The 26,185-nt window shown below is 44.3% G+C and overlaps 1 protein-coding gene across 4 annotated transcripts; it reads left to right on the forward strand.

The window, feature by feature from the left end:
• The first annotated feature begins 279 nt into the window (after window positions 1–279).
• Window positions 280–25,693, forward strand: zbtb7a (zinc finger and BTB domain containing 7a). Of its 4 annotated transcripts, none has more exons than XM_026158321.2 (4): window positions 280–530; window positions 13,299–13,862; window positions 14,701–15,584; window positions 17,626–25,693. In XM_026158321.2, the coding sequence occupies exons 2-4, from the start codon at window positions 13,377–13,379 to the stop codon at window positions 18,059–18,061; spliced, it is 1,806 nt and encodes a 601-aa protein (XP_026014106.1). In that variant the 5' UTR covers window positions 280–530; window positions 13,299–13,376; the 3' UTR covers window positions 18,062–25,693. The 4 variants fall into 4 exon arrangements, with proteins under 4 accessions (XP_026014106.1, XP_026014103.1, XP_080153291.1 ...); XM_026158318.2 differs by lacking the exon at window positions 280–530 and adding an exon at window positions 2,208–2,329; XM_080297165.1 differs by lacking the exon at window positions 280–530 and adding an exon at window positions 3,985–4,106.
• The last annotated feature ends 492 nt before the right edge of the window (window positions 25,694–26,185 follow it).

Raw genomic sequence — 26,185 nt, forward strand, 5'->3', positions numbered from 1 at the left:
CCAACCTGGTGCTCGGTTTGAGCTTCAGCAGGTTGTCCTAACTATGACTTCTTTTCTAAATGCACTGAGCTGCTGCCATGTGATTGGCTGTTTAGATAAAGAGGAAATTAACAGGTGTGTCTAATAAAACTGCCTGAGAGTGTAGCCCCTTTAATTTGAATAGTTAAGATATGCAAACTGCAGCTAGCTTTTTCTTCAGCTTTTAATCATTAATTTTAAAGAAATTAGTAACTAAGGATTAAAAAAAGATGAAATAAAAATACAATTTGGCTACATGTTTACAAAATCTTACTTTTAGTGCATAGTCTGAATTTTGAGTGGCAGGTAGTAAGTGAGATTGGCTTGATGGCTTTAGTATTTCTTAATTATTGCCTGTGGAGCTGTTCTGATTGGCTGACAGAATTCCGTACATCAGTGCTGGTAACCCTAGCAACAGTGCCCTGAGTAGGGATAGCCTAGTTAGCTAACTTTGATGGTTAACACCTAAATGGCGACTGGAATCCAGGCTGCTGAATGCTGACTTCAGCGCGGTAAGTTTTATTCTTTATATTTTTTAATGTAATTTTTAAAAACTTTTGGGGCAGTGTTACTTTAGCATTGAGAGGCAGATCGAAGCTACGCTAAAAAAATAAATAAAACAAACGGAGGCAGAAGTAACTTAGAGGCCGAGCACCGCCGCTTGGCTGCTCTAGTTCTGTTCAGTTCAGTTTCTATTTATATAACCATTATATAACCATTAGACGACCCCCTGTGAGCAAGCACTTGGCGTCAGTGGGAAGGAAAAACACTCTTTTAACAGGAAGAATCTCCGGCAGATCCAGGCTCCAGACTCTATTACTTCTGTTCCACTGTATTTGGTATGCAAATAATGTGCATTTTATTCTATATTATTGAATTTAAAGCTTTATTTACTTATTTTAGAGATTTTAATGTATTATGCGTTTTTTATTAGATAAACATACTCAGTATTACATGAGTAATAAAATTTTTTTAAAAAGGTGTCCACATTGTTAATGAACATGCATAATTTTGAAAAGGCCCATTCCCCGTAATGAGTAAATTTACTTTAGATATTTTACTATAGATATTTACTACATGTGTATGATTAAACAGTTATTTTATATGAAGCACTTTTCTGGCTCTGCCAATTTTCACGTTATAGGCACATAGCCGCACATGAGCCTAAAAAAACACAAACAATGATTTCTGTCCTGGTTTTCTGTACTGTGTTTGTTTCTGATCTAATATTCTGATTTCCTCTGGGTCACCCACATTGGAAAAAATTTTGGTAACACCCGCTGCGTGTTTCTAATGCAGTGTGGCCGTACTGGGCTGGAACAGAATAAACGAGTTAGAGACCTTATTAAATTTTACCAAAGATCATGAACACATGCCCGGTGAATGTTGGTAGAGAAGTGTTTGGTCCGTAACTAAGTAACCATTCTTTTAAAGACAGAAGTGAATGCTATTAACTGGACAGATCCCCTGACATTAATCCAGTTGTATATTCTTTGCTATATTTGCGATGGAGCACTCTCTGCTTTACCTCTCTTGTGTTGGCTGACCCCAGGTATTTAAACTCATCTGCTCCTTGCAGCTTGACTGTTACATCTGTCTCCCTGTCATTCAGGTATTCTGTCTTCCTTTTCCTGACTGTCATTCCTCTTCTCTAAGAGCATACCTCCACCTCTGAAGGCTCTCGTCCACATGCTACCTACTCTCACTACAGATCACAGTCTCATTTGAAGAGTCCTGTCTGACCTCATCTCTCAACCTGTCCACACTGCAAACAAGAAGAGGCTCAGAGCAGATCCCAATGTAATCCCACCCCCACCTTAACGCCATCTGTCACTCTTACCTCACGCCTCACCGCTGCCTCTGTCCTCATACATGTCCTGCACTACCCTCACATACTGCTCTGCCATTCCTGACTTCCTCGTGCAGTGCCACAGTTCCTCTCTCAGCAGCCAATTATCTGCTTTTTCTGATCCGCAAAGACACAGTGTAGCTCCATCTGACTTTCTCTGTACTTCTCCATTGACACTCTCAAAATAAAGATCACATCTGTAGGGCTCTTTCTCAGCATGAAGCCATACTGCTGATCACTGATCGTCACCTCTCATCTTAACCTAGATTCAACAAATCTTTCCTACAGCTTTACGGTGTGTCTCATCAGCTTTATCCCTGTGTATTTACTACAGCTCTGCACATCAGTCTTGTTCTTGAAAATCAGTCCAGTGCACTTCTTCTCCAGTCCTCAGGCTCAAACTCTCTAAGATTGAGTTAAACAGTGTCAAAAGGTCCACTGCCCTCTTCTAGACATCCACAGGTATGTCATCTGAACCAAGTGCCTTTCCACTCTTCATGCCTTAGCTGCCCTCACTTCCTTACTAATCCTCTGCACTTCCTGATTCACTAACTTTCCTCCATCTGTTGTCCACCCTCTCTCATTTTCTTTATTCATGCACTCCTCAAAGTGCTCCTTCCATCCTCTCAACACACTCTCTCCACTCATTAGTACATTAGAAATCCTTTTGAAGGATAGCTATAATAACATGCAACTCACAGTTACAAGTTACACTGATAGTGTACTTTGGGGCCTGCATATACAGGAAGAAAAAATGTTTACAGACACAATAGCCTGTGCCAGTTTCATTAAACTAAGCATTATTACCTGCATGTGAAATGTGCTAAAGACTAAACTGGAGATTATACAAAAAAGTCTATGCCTGTGGTCACAGAAATCTTTTACCAAATATATATCGACCTTTTGTAAGAAGGTCATGGCAGTCTGTGGACAGGAATTCTTGTTAACTGCCTTCTTTTTTTGCTGAGATATAATCAAAACCATCATTCAGACAGTAATGACAAATCCAGATCTGATGTGGGGTGTCTGGCACTGGGGAGGACCAGTTTATATTGGACCGAAAAGCGACATTGCTATAAAAATGTCTGACATCATCTCAGACTGCTGGACTGAGAACAACTCATTTTCATTGTGGGTAATTAGGGCAAAACTGAATAGAAGGCATCTTGTGAAAATTTTATGTATTTATGTGAATGTGTATATCCTGGTTTGGTTTTTGTTTGTTTGTTTGTTTGTTTGTTTGTTTTTTCATTTCGCTTTGGCCACAGCCGGTCAACCTGCATTCTCTTGTCTTAGCTTTGGAAATTATAGCAAGTGGTAACATCAAAGGTTCACATACTGCAATTCACATGTTTTTCTGAACTTTGTGAGCTATAACTCCCACGTGCTAATGTGGAGATTGGCTGAACAGTGCCCTCTAGACAGACAGTGTGTCACTGCCTCACCCTGCCAAATAGCCCTTAATTCCCCTGCATGTGTGCAGTGCCAAGTCAGTGTCAGGCTCTGCTACACTGTGGGACTCCTGTGTGGCTCAAAGACTGTTCACAAACAGCAACATTGTGTAAAGTGTGTCTTGTATGTGCGTGCTTAAAACATCTTGCTTAAAAGTGCATTCAGAGGTGTGCTGGGTTGGTTCATGGTGCAACACGATTATCAAATACATCTTATGCTCCATCCCACTCAGTGGTACAATGGCTGGCTTGCTCTCACTGAGGGGGTGTGCCAGTGGGTGGTTGGAAGTGGCGCAACATCAGATACACGGACTGTAAATTTACACACGGGAACTCGCTGTTCTCCACAGTGGGTAAGACACGTTTTCACTTAGAAATGTCTTCTCTAATACCTCACCTGTTGGAGCCTGGCAGGTATTATGCACAAACACTGTGCAGAGCCAGAGTGTATGTGTATAGAGGGGGGTTGCTGGCAGCCCCCAGTGTATGTGCTGGAATGTGCCAAGACTTGCTTTTGGGGTGGGACACCATGACCTCAGGCAATAGGATGGGTGGGTGCGACTCAACTGACAGAGAAAAGGAAAGGAGCAGCAAGAGATGAGGCGGGTGAGAACAGACACGGACTACAACCCTGTTTAGCATTCCCCCCCCCCCCCCCCCCCCCCCAAAAAAAAAAGAAAGAAAGAAAGAAAGAAAGAAAACACGATTGTCTGTGGAGGGGAACACTGGAAGACATTCACTGTGAAACTGCTGAGTGGGAAGCTGTGGGTTAATGATTGGTGTTACATGTGAGTGACTTTATTACTTTGATAACTGTCAACTGTTTTAGTGCAAAATGATTTTCACTTTACTTTTATTCCACGGAGGGAGGAGGGAGAAGAGAGCGAGGGGGGGGATGCTGTTTCTTTAAGAGAGAGAGAGAGGGAGAGAGAGAAAGGGAGGGACCTCTTTGCCCTCCAGAAACCAGGAAGGGAATTGAGTTGATCTGCTGCTGCTTGGTTAGCGCATACGGGGCTTTAAGCTGCACAACAGTGAGAGGGAGAGAGAGCTCCGGAGAGGAGGAGAGGAGAGGGCTGAGCTAACCCACAACAAGCACCACCACGGCCATCGCAGGTGAGCTAAAGACACCCTGTCATCCCCCCCTTCTGTCTGCCCTGGGCCTGTCGAACAGAGGAGAGCAGGGCAGAAGAGGAGAGGAATGAGGGAGGGGGCCAGAGAGGAGAGCAGGGTGGGGGGGTTGGCCAGAGAGGAGAGGAGAGGTGGGTCGCAGCAGTAGTCTCCAGTTAAGGTTCCTCTTTTTGTTTTAATCCTTCTAAAGTACTTCCTCTGTGCTGCTCTTTACCTCTGGGGAATCTTGAGATAAAGTTTATAGGATGTGTTCAAGGCATTAACTTTTCAGGCAGGTGGAAGCACTTAGAGGAGGTGGAGGTGGTGGAGGAGGGAGAGTAGGGGAGGGGGGGTTCTCGAGATAGAGAGCGAGAGAAAGAGATGGGGGGGGGGGGGGGCAGGAGGAGGAACCAAAAATAATTCAATCGGACATGATAAAAGCAATGGCAACAACTTTTGGGGATGGCAGCGATTGAAAGGCTCCGTGTGGTGTGAGTTGTGTGTGGAGGGCATGTTGGAGTGGCACTGGTACACTGCTCACCATATGAATAAGTCACAAATTAGGGCAGGAGTTTCAGGGGTCTGCCATGTCACTGTAGCGTGAGCTGATGAAAGACTTCAGTACTGCTCTGACAGTTGAGGCTGAAATGTTGTTGCTTTTTTTTTCCCCCTGCGAAGCTCTGCCCTGCTACATGGCTGCTCTGTACTTTAATACCTGGCAGCCTGCTAGCAACATACTGTAGTGTATAATTCAGCTCCGAGTGCTTACGTTAGAGGAGGCTTGGAGATAGTGGGGGTGGTGAGGGCAGAGGGAGCTGGGACTCGTAGTGTACAGCAGGGACCGTAAACCAGGTCAGATGGAGTTGCAGAACTCTATATCCCAGAGTGCCTTGCCCTCGGCCATCCAGGAAAGGGAACAGCCGCCAGCCTATCCCAACAAGGAGGTGTGGTGAGTGAGCTGCTGTCAAGCCAATGAGGGTGGGGGATGCAAAGCTGAGTTGTGGGCTGAAAATAGAGGGGGGGTGGTGTTGGTGGTTGGGGGGTGGGGGGTAGGTGTCTGTTTGTGTGGGATCAGGCAAGGGCTTGCCTGTATGACTAGGGCCACTCGTAAGTTTCCTGTCTGGTGGAGTTCTAGCCCTGCCCAGAGACGGAGGCAGCAGTGCTGGCCGGCAGGCAGGGGAGGCAGATAGGGCTCGGGAAACATTTTCAGCCTATTTGGTAAGCACCACAAAGGCATCCACACACACACACACACACACACACACCCGCGCGCGTACACAAACTGGGTCTTTAGGCTGTCACTGAAAGGAGACGAGAGGCAAGCAGAGGAAATAAATGCCATAGCATGTTGTGGGTGAGAGCAAAGGGGCTTGACAGAGTTCAGAGTTCTTGACCCACTTGCAGATAAAGGAGAGAATGGCAAATAGGTCACTGTTGAGTGCAAGTTTGTGCACAGAGAAATAGCTGCTTGTTTAAACAAAGTTTTTCCTTTCCACCACGCTAACTTTTTAAACTCTGGCCATTTAAGCTCATTGTGCACGGGGGTTATTTTTATGCTGTTAAGATGCACTTTTCTTTGAATGTTTTTTTACCTACTGCTGTGATTAAATTGCTCTGCTGCTATTATTAGTAGAGTGAAAAGATGAAGACAGTCGCACATCCTGTACTGCTGCTTCTTTAGGGCTGTTAAACCAACTCCACAAAAACCACCATATCAGATGTTTTCTAGACTGTAGCAGCGCGACCACGCTGATCGCTGACAGGGTACAGGTGAGCAGTTGAGCAACAGCTTATTTGAGAATCATCAGTAAGTGGCATCTCTTCTTGCTGACAAAGAGAATATGTGACACATCTCGTGACAGCTGATTTTCGCTTGTAGGGGAAGCTGTCACAGCGAAGTCCATGCAATATTAAAATAGCACATAATCTCTGGAAACCTTCTCCTGGAGAACTTATGTTCTTGTGGCTTGATTTCAGGTTTTCTCAGCCAGCTGCACCATGGTCAATCTCATGACATGTTTTCTGCGCAGTCCATTCACCCACTTCATCACCAGTATCTTGTTAAAAGCAGATTCTAATCTTGTCTGCCGTGTAATGCTTTCTTGCGGCTCGTGGTTTAAAGACTTCATAGCAACCCTCGGCTGCTTTGCCCGATAACCAGATGCATATTTTTTGGCTTTGCATACTTGCTGAACTCGTTTTTTAAGTGTGTGGGCACGGAGAGGGTACAAGCAGAGCGCAGTACACGAAGACGCCCAAGTGCTGGGAAAGTGTTTGGAATGTTTCTCCGAAGGTGACAGGCGATATTTTCTATTTAGCCCAGTGTTACAAACAAATGCATGTATGTATTAGTTACAGTAAATGTTGTGTTGATGTTGTGCTGTGTTATTTCTTAGGTACTACTGTGTCAGAAAAGTATAGTTATTTCAAGAGAATTCCAGCAAGAGGTTAAACTAGGACGCCATATGTGTTTGTATGGGTGTGTGCACGCATGCGTGTGCGTCTGTGTTACCAACAATAGACTCCAGGGGAATTGCAGGGGACTTCAGTGGCTGTGGGCAGGTCCAAGACACCACCCATCAATTTGGCGGTGAGGCTGAATACAGTTTGATATTCCTGTATGTTTGTGCCTACACCACTATGGCCCAAAACTAGCAGGTTCAGACAGACTGAGAAGACAGGTTGCGTGATGTCGCCGTGGCAGTTTGAGGGTTCGTTTCGGAGTGAAATGTTGGCTGTGTACTGTACATCGCATGTAACAGTCATTGTGTTTGTTGAGTTTTACTTTTTTTTTCTTCATGTGGGCACATAATCTCTAGTATCTAGTGTCACTCGTGTTGATATTTTCTTGTCGTGCTGTGTGCTAAACTGTTTCTCTGCCCCGTCTCTATACATGCTCTTTTATATGCGTTTGCACATTTATCTCCAGTTCATATTGTTTGGTTAGCCTCCTCCATGGTGAATGCAGCTTCACTTCCCCCTAATGTTTGGTTCCCCTGGTCAGCTGCTTAGTATACCACAGCTTCCAGCCTGGCTAGACAGACAGACCCCTCTCTGTTGTTTTTCTGTTGTTGTGCTGAAGTCTAGGGGGAGTAAAGGGGCTTCTTCTGTTCTCTTCTGGGACATTTATTATGGAGAGGCCAACACAACCTGATCAAATTAGAGTGGGAGAGTAAAAGGCTGAGATGTTTTTCAGAGTGGGGGGGGGGGTGAAGCTAGACTTGAATTTCCACACTTGGGGAGTTAAATGTTTTGTTAAGCGAGGGTTTTTCAATATCAAGTAAAAACCATGGAATAGTCGAAGGCGGCAGGCTTCTGTCAACACTTTAATTTATTGTGAAGTTGATATTAAGAACTGTAGGACAGAGTCCAAAGGCTCATTTTTAATTAAGCAGAAAGGCCAAGTGATCAGGAAGGAGGATATGAGACCAAACTGACGCTGTCCGCACGTTGATTTAGAGAATCGGTTTGCAATGAAACAAGAGAGACGATGGGTGGGATGCATTAGGGGATGGTGAGACTCGGGAGGGTGGGTTGGTCTGCGCTGCTTTGCCTCCTCAGCAGTGGAAAGGGGAAGTGGGTGATGTGGTGGATACATGCAGTGCAGACTCTGAGACAGAGATGGAGCAATGATGAGATGAGAGCGACAGATGAGAGGAAGGGGGAGGGGGTGGTGTGTGCGTGGAGGGGGGGTCAGACAGTAGGGACAGAGAGATCGAGCAAGCAGAGAGCTGGTCATCTGATAACAGAGCGGGTTCTGTTACACGCCTGCAACAGACTCACAGGAAGTCCTCTTTCCCCGTTGGACTGCGCATGCACAGAGCGATGCAGCCGGGGCATGTTGGGCCTGCGGACCGACCGATTGGCCAGCTCAAGTTGTGCCGGACAACGCAGTGTAGGGGTGTAGTGCGGTTTCTGAAGGCACGTCTTAGATTTTCATACACTTCCTGGTTGGCAGCATGGCAGTGTCAAACTATGTTACTCACACTAAAAGGAACTCAGACTGTGGATGTGGTTTTATTATGCTGCAGCCTGAGAGAAGTTAGTCTCCCTACCATGTTTTATAATTCTGATCAGCGGCACAAAATTGTCATCAAAACCACAAAACTGTAACTGGCTTTAAAGAATTGTTGAAGTTAAAGCTTTACTTGTAAAAAACAAAATCTGAAAGATTTGATTATCTACCAGGGTGGTATTTTCTTTTCTACATTTAGTGACCACAAAACAAGATTTGTAGTGCTTGCAACAGTGTTTTATTTAAGAAGGTCCCTTTTTATTTAGACTGCTACTTCAGGAGTTTAAACTACATCAGAACATCATTTACATATGCTTTAAGTAAAATGCTGTCTAATAAGAGAAGATGTCCAGGTGCAAAAAGAAAGATACTTCTGTTATTGTGTGCATTGCGAGAGCAGTCATTTCGATGTGTCATGCTAAAGTGAATCACAGTTTTGTTTTTATTTGTTTGTGTGTTTAGTAGGCTGTGGGTCTGAGTACTACAGTGCAAACGGTCAGGAAAATAAAACCATGCAAATTCAGAACAGTTTGAGGGCTTCTGCACTTCATTGACAGCAGCTACATGTCTCTCTTCTGGAGCTGTACGGCAGCACGAACACTCTTTAAGGAAATCATAAATCCCCCTGCTGGCTTCCTCAAATTAAACTTTGCCCCACTTGTGGGTGGTTACCTTTCCACTTATTGTAACAGGTTATACCAGGTAACCGAATGAGATCTCTTGAGTTTATCATTGACATCTGAGCCGGATTCCTGGGCCTCCATGTGCTCATGAGTTATGAGCGAGCTTGTAAGTTTAACGCCCTGCCTCACCCACCACCTTTTCACTGGCTTTGTGTCTATGTTTTGGCAGTGCTTCCATGGTTAGTTTCTAGTGAAAGCTGCCAGGCCTAGGCCAGCCCTCGCAGCTTCAGTTTTATCAGTTGCTTACTCTCTTCCTGCTTCGCTCCCAATATGACCAATCAGGTTTCCTTCCACTGCTGGCAGCAATGAGTCACTTAGCTGTGGCACTTGATCAAAATCCACTTTTCCTAGGAACTGCCACCCCCCTCCTCATTCCAGTTATCTTGCGATGTCCTCTTTGTCCCACCTTGAACTTTATTGACCTGAGTAAAGTGATTCCCTTGGTTGTTGCCATAGAGGCAAAAACAGTTGAGTTAGTTTGTGAAATAAGGGCAAGGGAGAAAGAGATATGATTTTTTTTTTTTTTTAAAGTGTTATGGAAGAATAGACGGGGCCATAGGGCCAACCAGATGCAAAGATTTTTCACGTTTTCATTTCTGGAGCCGCAGTTTCCTCGAGTCTTTATACAAACACTTGAGGTCCTAATAAATGAGTTACTTGGATAGCGAATGAGATGGTGAATGCATAAAGTCTTCACCCGAGTAAAATTGAGAAATAATTGTTCTCTTGTAAAAAGTCTAGGACTACAAACAGATAAAATTAATAATTTTCCTGCATTTCACTTTTAAAACATGGCTGCTACATGCTCCATTAGCATTTATAGTTTAAGGGCTCTTTAATTCACTCATGTTTGTTCTGCTTGTTCTCTTTTAAAGGCAGATTTCTCAGCACTTTTGAGTTGTGTAATATTTTTATGAGCCAATTACAAATTTTCATGTTTTTCAAGTTTAAGAAAGAGGTAACTGAAAGTTTTGAATAACAGACAGATACTGATGTGGTATTCGCTGTGAAATTTGGTTGACGGTTGTTTTTCGGTTGCTTTTTTGTTGTTGTGTGCATTAGGCAATATATTTTCTCATCTAAAAACCACCTGAGGTTGCGCAGACTGTTTCTTTGTATTTTGGAATGAGTGGTATGTTTCACAGATGATGTGTTTCGGCCAAAATACTACTGCTTTTACTAAATACCCGCGCTTCCCGTCATAACGTGTTTGTCTGCGAGTGAGACTAAAATCGGGTACAACTGTCTTGGCAAAGATATTTAATGCATAGGTCACTGCACAGTCAATCGAAACAACAGCAAAACAGAAAGTCAAAAACGACCGTTGTGTGCAGATATATGGGAAGGGGCAGATTACAGATGAAATGAAGGTGATGAGGGCGGGGAAGGGATGGGTAGGTCCTATTTTAAAGGACTTGTTTGACTTGCAAAGCAGGCCTGGGTGCTCATGGACTGAGCTTTGAGAGGAGGCCCTACCCTGGACGGGGAGCACCAGGGACACAGACAGCTGCTGCGCTGCTTTGTGCCGGGCTGTGGGCCTTGTCACCCACAGGCATGAATTAGTGATAAGGAATGTTTCAAGCCATGAGGAGGTGTCAGGATCAGGTTTGTTGCACTGTGTTTCCTCTTTCGTAGTGCTCTTTGTAGGTTTATTTGAGGACAGGTGGCTTTTGCATGCGGAGTTGTGCCTCCGCGCTTCATTGGCGCTGGATCAAGTTTGCGCATGTATGCGTGTGTGTTTTGTTTTTTTTCTTTATCTCCTCTCAGCTCAACGTCTTTACCCCAAAAAGCCGTGACCTAGGGTCAGCTTTGTATGTGCGGGGGATAGCGTGCTATACAAGCTTGTCTGGTCTAGTGCAGGTGCTGTAGATCTGTATTAGAGAAAAGCAGGTTGGCTCGGGTCTGGATGGGCTCACAGAGATCTATTTCCACCTGCGAAGGACGTGACCGGTAGCCATGTGGTTGCCCTTTCTCTTGCTCTTTCTTCCATCTCATACCGCTCGTGCTCGCTCTCTCCCTCCCGTGTCATCTCTCTTTGTCTTTGCTCTCATCTCCCTCCCCTCCCTCAACATATTCAGATGAGGGGTTGGATAATAAAATTTGCTCTTGCCATGTCTGACAGTCCGCTTCTATCAGAGCTTTGCGAAAGACGTTGGCAGTGTTTGCAGAGGCTTTCTGGTCAGCTGCCTATCAAAACTGAATTGAGTTAAGAGAGAATTACAGCAAATAATAAAAAAAATGGTGGAGCCATTACATATTTAACACTAATCAAACACAGCACAACGATGTAAACACGTAAATCAGTCTTGTGTGTGATCTCTGGATGTAGAAGCTTTTAGATTTTTGGGTAATTAATGCAAAAAAAAAAAAAAAAAATCATTGACCTATTTAGTTGCTCATAATAAGCTTAAACATGCATCTGCTTATTTGTACAAAGGTGACATGTTGCCAAATCTCAGGTGTGTCATCAGATTTTTCCAGAGGAGAGAGAAGGAGAGGTTAGCATGGGTGAACTGGGACAAAAGAGGAGAGGCAGCCAGGTTTGGCAGGTTTGTTAGTGGGGTGTAGTGTACAAACACACCAGAAGGTCTGATCTGAAGGAATGTCATTTCAATGCCTTGCTCTCGTAGAGAGCAGCACATGCAACACATCCCTGCTTCCCACCACCACCCGCTGCCCCCTGCTGGGTCTCCCTGGCAGATGGAGAAGGGGGGAAAGGGTTGGAGTCTGTATGTGTGTGTTTGATATGTTATTGATGTTACAGTATTTTGTGTGCCCGTGCGTTCATAGAGAAATCAAGGATGGCTTGTTCTGCCGAAACCCCCCTCCCACTGCGCAGGCTTCAGTCGATCATTTTAATCTCCCCCCACATGTGAGCGAGGGGACAGGCCTTTTCTGAAACTTGGCACACAGTACAGGGTGGGGTAACCAGCTCAGACCGGATTGACAACCTCCCTTTTTAATACCGTTCCCTCGCAGCTTGTTGCGTGTCCTCTTCCTCCTCCTGTGGAGTTTTTTCCACAGGGTCTGCTCTGGCAGCCCCCCTCCCCCCCCCCCTCCCCTCCACCTCTTTTCCTCCACCTCTCTCACTTCCCTCTCTGGCTCTCCACCGACACAGAAAGCATAGCCTGCACAGCCCAGCTCCCAGCATGCACTCTGATCCCCACAGCCCTCTGCCTATCTGTCCTCCACGACCTCTTACTTGATTCCTTGCACAAGTGCATGCACACTCCCATAGATGTGGGCGTATATACAAGGAAATGGGCTCCTAGCCACCTGCATGGATGCAGTCCAAACATCTTCACCCAATTGTTGACCCAAATGTAAATTGTTGCAGGCTACTGTTTATTCAGCACCATTAGAATCTAATTCTTTGCACCAAATATATGTAACAGACCTGTTTTGCACAGAGTTTGTAACCAATCTGCTTGAACAAAGTAAATTGTTTACAGCGTTCAGCAAATTTGGCAAGTGTGAAATGCTCATGGTGAAGTTTGGTTTCAGTCAGGTTTATAGCAGGCTCTTTTTATTTTGAGCAGCATGTCATGAAGATTTTGATGTATGTGGTTCTGGGAAGGTTTGATGTATTTTCACAGAAACTGTCGACATGTTGGTGTGAAAAAGCAGCAGAGAAGTTTTTGAACTGCCAAGAAATTAATGAATAAAGATGAGTGAGTCATTAGAAATTTTTATTGACCGGCTGGAAAAGTCAGTACAGTTTATTTGGTTGAAGATCATAGCCTAGAAAAAAGTCTGTATTCAAATGGTATCATATTAGGCTACAGACTGGCTATGACAATTTTTAAGAAATGAAATTCTTTTGACTGTATTCACATGTTGCTTCAAAGCTCAAATGGAGGCACCCTAATTGTACATTCAGTTTTATATTTGACAATATTGTCAATTTTTGGGCTACCAGATATGGCCCAAGTTCGTAGATGTTTTTGCAGTTTTTCCAAAGATATTTAAAAATCTTTATGCGTGTATTTTTACCAGCTGCGCACTGTGAACTGAGAGCTCTCCGTTCTTGTGCTTGATATTTAAATAATTTTCAAATAAGGCCTCCGCAAACTTTTGATTCAGATAATACATGTTTGTTTCTCTTTCTGCGTCCATGTAATACCTGTCTGCTAATTTCCTCTTTTTCTTTTCCACCTGTTTCTACTCTCCTTCAGATAGGCAGACGGACAGACGGCAGGACGGATACACGGGTGGGGGCTGTGCTAGGCGGCTCGGCGGCAGGCTGGTGGAAGATGTCGTTAGGAGCCGGCGGGAGGGGCGGAAGGCGGCTCAGGGGGATAGCAAGCAGTGGGGGTGGAGGAGGGAGAGGTGGAGCGGGAGAGGCGGAGGAAGGTCCTGTGGGGATCCCTTTCCCTGAACACAGCGCAGACATACTGGGCAGCCTGAACAAGCAGCGGCTCAGCGGGCTGCTGTGTGACGTGCTCCTGGTTTCCCAAGATCGGGAGTTCCCAGCTCACCGCTCCGTCCTGGCGTCCTGCAGCACCTACTTCCATAAGCTCTTCACGTCAGGGGTAGCCGCCGACCAACAGAACATCTACAACATCGACTTTGTGACAGCGGAGGCTCTGGGAGCTTTGCTGGACTTTGCCTACACGGCCACGCTGACAGTCAGTCACAGCAGTGTGGCTGAGATCCTTGCTGCTGCACGTCTCCTGGAAATCCCACCTGTCCAGGATGTCTGTACACACCTGCTGGACACCAAAGTGCTCTCCCCGCCGGTATGAGACTTTTAATGCTAAAGTAACTTGTGTCACAATTCAAATTTAGGCATGAACTGTACTTTATCCAAGTAACTGATTCATTCACATGGTCAAAGGGCCACCCTGTCATTAAGCCATCAACTTCAATTAATGCTCAGCATAGTGAAGCTTATATCACGGCCTTTATCAGTTTCTCTCACTATGCCAAACACACTCCCACAGCCGTGGGGTTAGTTCAGCGCTTACTCATTCTGAGCCAACAGCATTCATGGAGCGACAGCATGCTCTTTAACAGAGTACAGACACAGCACATTGCAACTACATTTCAATGTGATCAAGTGTAGCTGTGACATGCTGCACTGCATGGATAATGCTTTACATCATGAGATAAGATGATGTGATGTCAAATCATTATCGGAAGCTTTCTAGCATCTGTTGTTACATTTTATCAAAAGTTGAAGCCTCTTGACAACCTTTTTCAAGACTGGTGTTTTTAAGAGTTACAGAGTACGGCAGCGAAGACATACACAGGATCGTGTGCTGCGTTATTGTTCGTTTTATACATACACCGGGCATGAATGTTCTTTGCCAATTAGTTTTCATTTTCTCATTGCGCATACTAATACCCATGAGCGTACTGAGCGCCTCGGTTTGCATCCAGGATACTGAGTCAGTGCTGAAAAGCATCAGACCCTACAGGTCTGCACGCATCATCCTTTTGTATCTGATAAACATTTTAAAACATTTTATTTTAAACATGCATTTCCTCCTCTACCTTTAGTCCGTCTTCTCTTTATGTTTTTATTTGAGTTTTTTTTTCACAGGCTTGTAACACTTCGTTTGTTCTTATTTTTAGGCGGGCAGTGAGCAAAAAGGTGAGGGTGAAGATGAGGATGGGAAAGGCAAAGGAGGAAGGGAGCAGGGGAACCGGGTGCGGGCCCGGGAGTATCTGGAGTACTTCCAGAGAGGGGCGCATTGGAGCAGCAGCTGCAGCACGCCGGAGCTCAGGGACCTGCCCACCGCACACCTGCACTTTAATCACGGTAATGGGGGCACCCCCAGCAACGGGGCCCCTGTTGGCCCCAGCGAGTACTACTCCCCCTTGGCCCTCGCCTTGTCCCAGGTCCCTAAACAGGAACCAGAGGAAGAAGACGACGATGAGGATGAAGATGAGGATGGGGACGCGGTGCAGGGTAATGGAGGAACCCTGGGGTCCTCATACTACCCTCCGTCCCAAAACGGACACTTCTACCTCCCTCACAATTCTAGGCTGGGGCAGGAGCCCGAAACGGAGGACACTTGTAGGGAGGCGATGATAACGGAGAGGGGTTCAGCAAGTGCCCTCCTGCAGCAGATGATGGACTCCATCGAGAGGCAGAAGGAGCGTGCTACGACCGGTGAGGACCAGGGAGATGGCGATGACCCTGACATGGAATTTTACTTGAATTATTTTAGCAGTACACAGCACGAAGATACAGCGTCATCCGCTGTAACGCAGGGAGTGCCATCACTCTGGTTATCAAGAGGCAGTACAGCCCAAGACAGAGTAGGAGCAGAGAGGGGGGTCGGAGAGAGAGCCAGCGGGGGTGGAGGAGAACGGAAGATGCGCTCCAAGGCCTTCCAGAAGTGCCCCATATGCTCCAAGGTCATTCAAGGGGCAGGCAAGCTCCCGCGTCACATCAGAACGCACACGGGAGAGAAACCCTACGAATGCGCCATCTGCAAAGTGCGCTTTACCAGGTAAGCCCAATTAATGAAGAGACTTCCTCAAGTCACATGTGCTAATAGTCTTGGACACTGTTGACAAAATGGCCAGCAGCGGGGAAACACAAAGCCAAGAGCAGGAGTATTAGCGCTAACCAACTTAGCTTTGTATTAAGTAGACAGTGCAGCTTGTGAAGCTGTGTGTGTGCGTGTGTATTTACGTGAAGATGGAGTGATTAGGCCCTAACCAGGATTTTTCCCGACATAACATTGAAGCTGAATGTTAATAACAATGCCACGTAGAATCTTTCAGGTCAGAGAGAGGGGGCTGGAGGGTTGTAAAGGTCTGTTTTATTGTGACAGCCTTCATAGCAAAGTCCTGGAATTTTAACGTAGGGGTCCTATAAAAGAAGGCAGTGCCATGGTAGTGTTATCTAGTGGAAGGCTGCTATAAAGTGCTGTGCTCTGATACAGAGGGGATTACAGGCGCTGGATGGTGCTCTATGTGCTCCAATGCAGTAATGTGAACTTTTGATCTCTGGTTATGTTGATTATTGCCCACAGCAGAGTAGTTACACCACCCCCTCCTCTCTCTTTCTGTCACTCCCTTACCTCTCTAATGAAATCTGCCATGTCCTGCTCAAATAAATGTGACTAGGCTACAGAAGGGTACTCGAGTGCACATGTTTTCCTCTTATTTAAGTCTTAACTTTTCCATGAAATCGTTCCTTTAATTAATTAATCAGTGGACTTGTGCTGGAAATAGATACAGTTGGCTAGAAATAGCCAAAACCTCTGCTGGCAGGTAGGGAAGACCAATCTAAATTTACGTAAATTCAGATTGGCAGTGGGAAGGGGGCACTGTAATCTTAATCCTGTTTGAACAAGGTTAAGAGTGTGCATCGCACAGCAATAAATCACCCCTGTCCTTTAAATAATTCACCTCTGTCAGTGTGCCACTTTGTTCCAATGCTTCACCCTAACTATGCGTCTGCATCGTGTGTTTGTGTATGTGTTTCGTGGTTAACATTTCTATTTAGGGCACAGGTATACAGACCTCTGAGCGTTGCAGTGGGTTTATTTGTTTCCTTGTATGACAGCTAATCCACTTACCTGGCACTTGCATACACACACCTGTGGGTGGGTGTGTATGTGTTCAGATGCAGTTGTCTTAACTACGCTTGTTTGTTTAGAAGCCCTCTGCCCTCGGTACAGAAGGGTTAGGCGATTTAAGAGCTCGGAGCTGGAGAGATAGTAAGGGCTAAAGGGGGGAGGGAAGGACAAGAGTCAGATGAAGGCCAAAGAAGTCTGATAAAGTTTAGTAGGTGGTGTCATTGGAAAGTCAAATAGTTTTGTGTTATGAGATGCGTTTTGATATAGAGTCATGCTGTATGCTGTTTTGACTGCAGTGTTGTAGACCTCACAATTTGGAAAGCAAGTTTTCCACATGAGCTGTTTTATTCGCTCATGTGCGACACCTACAGAAGTCGGTCCCAGTACGACTCTTGTGGATAAATATAAGCTGCAAACTTGAGCTGCACTCAGTACTACAGTACTACTTCACAATAAATGTCAGCTCTTTCCAAATTATCCTGCAACCGTTGCGCTGCAGAGGAAATTCAGGTGTCCATTAAACATTTTTGCAATCTGTCAATTGTTGTTGTATTGTCGTCAAATACATGTTAACAAAAGGCGTAAAACGCTGATATAAAACTGATATTGTTATCATTTAGCAATAGTGCTCTTGCGTGCATTTACACAAATTAAAAGGTTAAGTTTATGGCTTCTCGTCAGTTAGACAGGGTACCTTCACAGAACTGGAGGAGATCCAGGAGATGGTTCTTAAATGGGAAATAAATCCATCCAAAGCATATTAGGCTGGCCACTGTATGTGTGAGAATTAATAATATAGTTTGAGTTAATTATGTATTTGTACGTGATATTGCACGAGTGATTAGAACCTGAAGTTGGCTGTGTGCACTAAGTGCATTCAAATGGGTGTGAACCGATCTTCTAGTGCAGCAGAGTTTTTGCCTTTGTATTCTTACTCGACCGTGTTTATTTTTCTCCCTCTCAGGCAGGACAAGCTCAAGGTTCATATGCGGAAGCATACAGGAGAGAAGCCTTACCTGTGTACACAATGTGGAGCTGCCTTTGCTCACAACTACGACCTGAAGAACCACATGCGTGTACACACCGGCCTGCGCCCCTATCAGTGCTCGAGCTGCTTTAAGACTTTTGTGCGCTCGGATCACCTGCACCGCCACCTCAAGAAGGACGGCTGCAACGGCATCCCCTCCCGTCGAGGCCGGAAACCTCGCGTGAGAGAGCCAGGGCTCCTCGAGGCCCCCGTGGGCCTGCTTAGCCCCGGATCCGACACCGGCCCCGGGTCTCATACCATCAGGGGAAGGCGGCGATCGGAGTCGACCTCGGCAGCGGAGGTGGAGGTTGCTGCTGGAGCACATGCACACAGTCCTCAGCTGCAGGAGCTAGCAGGGGAGGCAGGGCCCTGAGACTGCAGGGAAGACAAGGACACTGCTGGACACCATAGTCACTCTGCACCGCCTGTGAGACAGGCCAATGAACAGAGAGGAGTAAAAGATGCAAAGGCAATTTAAAAAAAATACAAAAAAAAACCTACAACAAACAACTAACTATTCCTCTATAAACCAAATCAGGGTGTCACAAAAATCTAATCTTTATATTTCTTTCTCCTATTACTTAGGACACGGCGTAGAATTGCAAGCACTTAAGTTGGTTTATTTGTTAAAGAGCAAAGAACGCTTCAAATCATGCACCCATTACGTCCACTTTCTGGGTCATTTCTTTCTTTGTAATAATAGGGTTTTTATACATATGTGGCATATGTGCTTAGGCAAATGTATGATAGATACAAAGGAACTCTGAGCAACTATGCAGTTGATTTAGATTTTTATTGGTTTTGTCCTCACAGCCTTCAAGCTCTAAGAAAGGTGTCTGTCAAGCACCTTCTGGCTGCTGTACGGGTGAAGCGAGGACAAATCCTCCCAATGAAAACAACTCTTTTTCTATTCTTTGCAGGTCTGAAATGTACAGTTACCATAGAAACACCATTGCCACAATATGGCATATGCAAGGAAAACTCGCCACAGTTTTGATGCAACAGTTTTTCTTCTCTAAATGTTCCAGAAAGAATGAGGCAGGGGTTTGATTGAAGTGTTACTTACTCTCTAAAATGCATTTTAAGAATCTATGGCTTGTCTTACTGAAAAGCAAATTCACTTTGAGTCAAATCCACTTTAATGGGGGCTCGCCAATTGCAGGACTCGGGAATACGAGGGGTGGAGGGTTTGTGTTTCTGAAGCACTACCATTGTCAATGTACATGTTGGCTTTACTACGTGGCCTCTTATCCCTCACAGCCCTGCAGTGTCAATATGTTTGTTCGCCCTTTTGATTTTGTCTTAATTTTTGTTTCTCAACATTTTATTTTTTTGACTGCTTTGGGTACTTGACACTTTATTATTGTATACATGTATATACAGCAGGTGGTGATATGACATTGGCCCCTCTTAATGCTGAGTTGTAGTTACCAATCACATTTTTTTTTCCTCGTAGGCTTGATGTCATATTTCTCAGAGAGTGAAGCTTGTGGGTGAACAAAACAAACTGTATGAATGTTCGATGAGAGAGGAAAAAAAAAAAAAAGCATTGATTCACCCATTTGTCCTAAACTTAACACTTGATATGTAAAGTTCCTGCCCAAAGGACGAGGGGGTCGATTGAATGAATGTGCTTAACTTTTTGCAGTTTTTCGGATTCTGTCCTTGTGTGACAAGGCGCGGGTAGCACTTAACCAACCGCAGGTTAAAGGAGCCTGAGTGAGAGAGTGACAAAGAGTACGAAGAGATAGACGAGCACCTTTTTTTTTTCTATGTTTGCACAGCTTTACTAAAGATATCCAACTGAGGGAGAGGTAATATTTAAAGGAAGCGGGCTGATGTGCGAGGAGGTTTATGCTTATTCCAATCTTTTTGCCCTGGGGACCACACAACCGTAAGGCAACCTGTATGATGAAGAGAGCAATAAATACCTGTCCAAGTTGGGAGGCCAAATAGGAGCGCAGCTGCAGCTGGTTGATGGGGGAGGGGATCGAGGGAAGGGGAGGGGGATCTCGCAATGTCTGTTGCATTCCAAAAAATAATCTCCCCCAGCTCAGCCACGTTTCCAGGCAGGAGGGGATCAAATCAGGCCTTTTCTCTCGCTCCCTCTCCCTCTGTAGTCCTCTAATGCCCCCGAACCAGCCTGGAGGGGATATTATTATATTAGAGCCTGGTGTTACTGTGGGGAGGACGCCTGGTGCTGGCAGTTTAGTGTGCGACTGTGTTTGCGTGCGTGTGTGTGTGCGTGGCAGCCAGGGTCCCTCTGGCCACATCATCAGCGTGTGTGAGTCAGCCACAGCCTGTTCAAACATGCACCCTGAGCTGCCAGCCCCAATACACTTTGTCTCGCTAACACACACACATGCTCACTGGGTCCAGGTATCCTGTAGAGAAGGGGAAAACACCAGAGCTGACATATGTGTTTGAATATTGTCAGCGACTCCATACGTTTGGATTTGTTCGTCTTGAACAATAATAAACTCCAGAATCCAACTTTAGTTTCCATACGAGCACATTGAGCCTTTTGCGTTAAGAGAACATGCATGTGATGTAGAGTGCCCCCCCTCCCCCAGCCCACCCTGTAATTTCTGCAGTAGTGCTTTTTTTTCAACTATCAGTCCTTTTGCACGTTGGATGGGAAGAGGCAGGTCATGATTGCACTTTGTTACTGAGGAGGGCACTTTGGTCAACGAAACGGGTACTTTGAAACAAACCAGTTGCAAATGAGATCAGCCTTTTCCTTCAGTGTGTGATGGTGAAGTCGAGCTCCTTCGCTGGTTTCGTTCAGGTTTTGACAACAAGCTGCCAAAAAAGAAAAGAGGAGACGAGTGTCGATCTCTACAAGAGAAGCCAGGCAGGTCCACACACACAAAAAAGAGTAAATCAATCCATGTAACTGAATGCACTTGAATTTAGTTGTAAAAAATCTAGTGATTGGTTTTTTTGTTTGTTTTTCTTTTGTTTTTTTTTCGTCTTAATGTAAAGTAAGGGGATAGAAGGAGGAGGTAGACAAGTGGAAAGAGCGCTGTGTGCGTGCATACATGCATTTTTATTGTTTTATTTTTTTTGCATGCATGTGCACAAGCATGCATTGCTGGCTGGCAGGCTGAAGGGTCTCAGGACAACGCTGGATAAACAAACTTGGTGTCTACCCCATCTGTTCACCAGCTACTCTAAAATCTACATGTGTTCTCGGAGGAACTGCAGTGATAATAGGTCCGCGGTACCACAGGAGCGAAAATACCATATTGTAGAACAACACATTGGACAGTTGCTTGTTTACTTCACGGCTCTCTTGTTGCAGATTTGCATAACTCTTTGTTTACCCTTGTTGGCCATTGTCAGGGTTTGGCCAGGTCTTGAGAGTTAGTTTCTATTTTTGTTGTTTCGTTATGATAAAGATGGGGTTAATTATTGCACAGTTTGACTCCTGCAGGCAAACCGATGTAAGCGGGGCAGTCTAATGTCTTGTGATCTTCATGTATCGTGGTACTTGGCTTGGACTGCCTAAACCCACTTATCTTGACGTGGCAGAAGTTTTACCTGTCAAGACCCGTGGGTCATCTTAAACACAATGTTTCATTGGACCTTAATGTTTCCCCAAATGTCTTATGTTGTTTGTTGATTAACCAAAGTTTTTTGCCCTCCATCTTAGTCTACTGTAAACAAGAGATATTGAAAGTATGTCTATAATTTTTCCAGGCTGGGCCTCCCTGACTAAGCCACACACAGATGCCCTTCTCTGGAATACATATGCAGAAATGTGTGTCTACTTACTTGAGTTTGCTTTCTCTCACTCTTTGTATCCTTGTGGAAAATAGAATTTGAGGTGTAAGGATGTATAGCCTTTTGTTTCTGTCTACACTCGTTTTTCTTAAAATAACGTGTTGTGCTACAGCTATTTTTTTTTTCTAATAATTATACGTGGGTGTGAGTGTGAGTGTGAGTGTGAGTGTGAGTGTGCGCGTGCGTGTGTTGTGTGTGTGGTCATGGTTTTGGGATGTTGTGCCAGGAAGGTGGGGCTAATGGGTGCTTGGGTGGGGTTATGGATAAAAGCCTGATAGCACTGGAAGTGGTGCTTTAGCTGAAAGAGCAAAAGTTTGCACTAATGTTAAATGTCCTTGTCCTGCTTATGGGAAAAGGACAGGGGACCTCAGAAAGGCCTGCGAGTTTCCATGAGCACAGAGCAGTGTGGTTAATACTCAGTGGTCTCATTAAGAGTCCATCCAACCCCTCCGTAGAAATAATCATGTATAGTATATTCAAAATATACAGACGTCCAGCAACAATAAACACCAAAGGAGAAAAAAACTGCTTTCATTTAAGTCACTGGGCATTTTAAGCTACCAATGTAATGTTTGATTATTACTTTTACTGTTTAATCTGAAGGCTCTTAAAAAGAGATTTGGGATTTTTTTTTTTTTTTTTGTCTTTTTGATAGAAGTCAATCATACATGCTCTTTATACATGAAAATCTAAATATAGAAAATTTAGGCAAGCAGCAAATCTTCTCTGAAAAAACAAAAAAAACTACTCGTTCCTGATGATGGCTCAGATGCAATGTTTGACGATGCCACAGATACTCATTCCAGTTCTTTGTCATTCTGAGATTTTTGTCTTATGTTGAGTCCACTGACGGATTATCGATCCTAAAATCTGATGTGTTTTTTAAATACTTTTGTTACTGCTGAATTGGATGATTTCCATTTACCTTCTGCTGTTTGAGCTGAGTTTAAATGTTCTCTGGTTGAGACAGACGGTGACTTTGTGGCCTTGACTGGGCAGTGCTGAGCTCATGGTGGTGTGTGTGTGTTTTCAGACGGTAATGTCATGCGGCGTGGGGCTGAGGCTCACTCCCACCAGGTGGATTGTGCAGACACAAGGGCCACAGTGTGCCTTATGTGGACAGGAATAAAAAATTTTAAAAAACTCTATTTTTTTTATTTTTATTTTTTTTACCATTTAAACACTTTTCTTGTAACATTGAAACCAAATTGTTAAAGCTGATTGGCTCGTACTAAAACGATAGTTAGTACTGAATGAACTGATATATTAGTGTCTCTCTCTGCCTCCGTGGCTCCACAGCTGGTGTGTCCCCAGCCTCAGCCCCAGGCCAAGGTTACTCTGACACAGGCTGCACCAAGACAGTCTCAGAACTTCATTGCAACTGTGTTTTGTTTTGTTTTTTCCTTTTCTTTCAAATGGACCTTGAAATGTTATTTTTTTTCTGTGCTATTATCAAAGACTTTTTGTAAATCTATCTGAGAAGGCCATAAAACAAAGACAATAACAAGCACGATAACTGCAAAAATCAAACAAAGCAGAATGGGGTGACTGTTAATATGGTGATATGGCGACTCGTGGCAGCAGAAAGGGGGCTGTTTGCTTTGCTTCGTCATTTTGCTGCACACCTGATTTATTTTTTTGCACGTTTTCCATCAGGCTGTCGAAGCAGGGCAAGCTGAGCGCAGCATATGCAGTACGGCAGTATGCACAGCGTGGCTCTGGCACTTACACAGACAGCCCTGGGTCCTTCAGAGAGGCAGGCTGCTGTCTGTTGGCTGCTCTCAGCCAAGCGGGGACAGTTTGCACTTGGAGTCTTTCTCTGTCTCTGGAGATACAAAGGTTGGCATACAGGGAGGAGCAAATCCAGGTGGTAGGAGAGGGCTGAATGTTGTTTTCAGGGATGAGAGCAGGAAGCCCAGGTAACTGTTCAGTGTTGGTCCTCTACGCTGATGGGAAATACGTGGCCTAAGAAACGTAACACAAAAGAGGTCACCGCAGAGTTCACATTGGGGAACTGCAACCATCAGAATGTTGCATATCTCTTTTGTCTCTATGTAAGTACTACTCAGGTGGAAAATTCACTGCTATGCATTGGGTTTCAGTGTCTGCTCAGTTGATCGTATGTCTAATCAAATTCTGTGTTCTTGTTCTGTCTTTTCTTTCTTCGTCATACAAATATTTACCGTAATAATTCCCAGAAAGGTACTGGCATGAACAGTTCCCTCTTTGTAAAGTGGATGCGACCAACCTGTTTCTCCATCTAATATTGATCCAGTGAATTGTTAGTTGGAGGGAAGGAAGCCACTTGGGATTCAGTCTTATTAGTCGGACTGTAGCGTGCTTGAAAAGACATGGGGTTGGAAAAGCACAGGGGAGGGGGGTTTGCGTGTTCTCTCACTTTCTTCTCCCATCGCTCTCCCTCTCTGTGGACTCGTAGTCAACATCTTTGCTGCCGACTGGCTTTTGATCAAAGATCACACACCCTCAGCAGGGGGATTGGCAAGGGAGGGAGGTGTGGATGAGGTATGGAAGAGGAGACATTTTCACTTGTTGGTAACGTAAACCAGTTTGGGATACATTCCATAACTTCATACTGTGATTCCCACTTTTTAGCAAGGTCGTGCGTCTGAGGAGGGACAAGGAAGTGTTAGACATTCTGCGGATGGCTGTTTCTGTCCGTCTGTCTAGCCTCTTTATCCCACTACTATGTGACAGACAGACATGTAGACAGATAGTTTAAAAGGCCCCGGTGTAGCACTATCAAGCTGCCTTTTATCAGCTTCTGCGATTGTAACAAAAGCACTTTGCGAAAGGCCATCCTGAAATTGTGTGCTTTTATTTCATCCTTATCAATATTGTTTTGGTTATTTTGTCCCTGTCTTTTTGTTTTCTCAATGCAACTGATTATTTAAATGCAAAAACTATATAAGAAAAAAAACAAACAAGAAAAACTTGAATATTTGGTATCTACAATGAAGATGGCTGTCGCCTCATCACAAACAAACACATCTCTGTTATATGTACCTGTTTTGCAGCTTGTTGCATAGTCACGCATTGGTGATGGTGGCGGGGGTACGGGACAAACCTCCCCCCCACCTGCTCTCTGTTCGCTGTCTGGGATCTTTTGGGGAGAAAGGTGATTTGATTTAATTTCTGGAGACTCTTTATTGAAACAGAAACCTGTATAACAGTTGCAAAGCTTTCTGAGAAGGCTCGCTGTGCTGAATGTTAAACATGCATTGTCGTATCTACTGCAGAATCTCTTTGTCTGTTGGTAAAGGTTGGATCTGGTATCCATATTAAGCGTAAATGATTATGAAAAACAGGACGAAATGGTCAAATAACCGTCATTTCCATTCTCAGATCCGTACAGACGTACGTTTTGGCCTTAACATCTACGACGAATCAAGATTACTGCAGTAGAGCGGAAAGAATGCTATCGATCATAATAAGCATTCATTAAATTTATAGTTCAGTAAATGGTTTAACGTGGGAGAGAAGACAAATAGGCTACTATTTATAGATTGAGTTTAACTGTGATTACTATAATTCTTTATAGAGTTGGGGTTTTTTTTGGTTTTTTTCTGATGTACATTTTAAAGTGACCCAGTTCTCAAATCTGGACATTTCAGTGAAAATCTACACAGAATCACACGAAGCAGAAAACAGCTGCTCCACATGTGTCTGTGTGTGTGTGTGTGTGTGTGCGCTGTTTTTTTTTTTTTTCTTTCATTCCTGTTGCTGGGCACATGCATCGCTCTGTGTATCACAAATTTATCCCAGAGGTGGAATACCTGCTCACTTCTACCATTAACTCCAGTGACAGCGACGAGAAAATATAAATAGACATATTCAGAGTGCAGCAGATGTTTTTCTCTACATGATTCAGTGTGGATTTTTATTCCATAACCTCTTTTGTTTTTCTGCTCATTGCTAAGAAATCTGTCAGTGTGTATCTGTTGGAAGCTGCAGGGTGAACTATAGGTGATTTTTTTTTTTCTTCTTCAGAGAATTTGCACTTTTTGGCAACACAAAGAAATTGTACATGAGACCACTAAATCCACAGTCTAAACCATATAATTCCATTTTGTGTCTTTTATTTGTTCTGTTCTTCTTCCTTTTTTTTTTTTTTTTTTTTTAATATATCCAAAAATGTCTGGCATCTGGTTGTCTGGTTTAAAGAATATAAAATCTTTCTATTAAAAATGATGGTTGCAAAGCTTTGTGTGGATAATTGTGTGTGTGTGTGTGTGTGTGTGTGTGTGTGTGTGTGTGTGTGTGTGTGTGTGTGTGTGTGTGTGTTTTGATACAAGTTTGTGTAAACGGTGCTCTTAAGTGGAAGTGTTATAAAACAAAGGCCTGTTAATTATACAGCGTGTACAGTGTTATAGTACTCGCTATCAAATAACTTTTTAAATTCTACAGTTGTAACAGGAAGGTGTTAGAGCAACACCTGCCTGTCAACACAAAGCTAACACAATTACCTTTAGAAAGATGTGTAATCATAGCATTCTTATTCTATGTGATCTTCTTAAATTATGTGTTTATGTTTTACGGCCTTCCTCATAAACGGCTGCCACCTATGAAATCAGTTCTCTAAACTGACCAGAAGGTGGCAGTATTGTCGCTGCTATTGTCTTTTTAAGGCTGAGTGAGCCTCATTTTGCTGCCATACATCTCTTAGGCTCATTCATCCTCTTCACCAGACATG

This window comes from Astatotilapia calliptera, chromosome 23, assembly GCF_964374335.1.
Source record: "Astatotilapia calliptera chromosome 23, fAstCal68.1, whole genome shotgun sequence".
In the NCBI taxonomy this organism is placed as follows: Eukaryota; Metazoa; Chordata; class Actinopteri; order Cichliformes; family Cichlidae; genus Astatotilapia; species Astatotilapia calliptera.

What these genes read in the sequence shown, in the direction of transcription:
- zbtb7a (XM_026158321.2), top strand. Translation starts at nt 13,377, where the DNA reads ATGTCGTTAGGAGCCGGCGGGAGGGGCGGAAGGCGGCTCAGGGGGATA. An exon ending in CCAAAGTGCTCTCCCCGCCG is followed by an intron (nt 13,863 to 14,700) that starts GTATGAGACTTT and finishes TCTTATTTTTAG; the next exon opens with GCGGGCAGTGAGCAAAAAGG. An exon ending in TGCAAAGTGCGCTTTACCAG is followed by an intron (nt 15,585 to 17,625) that starts GTAAGCCCAATT and finishes TCTCCCTCTCAG; the next exon opens with GCAGGACAAGCTCAAGGTTC.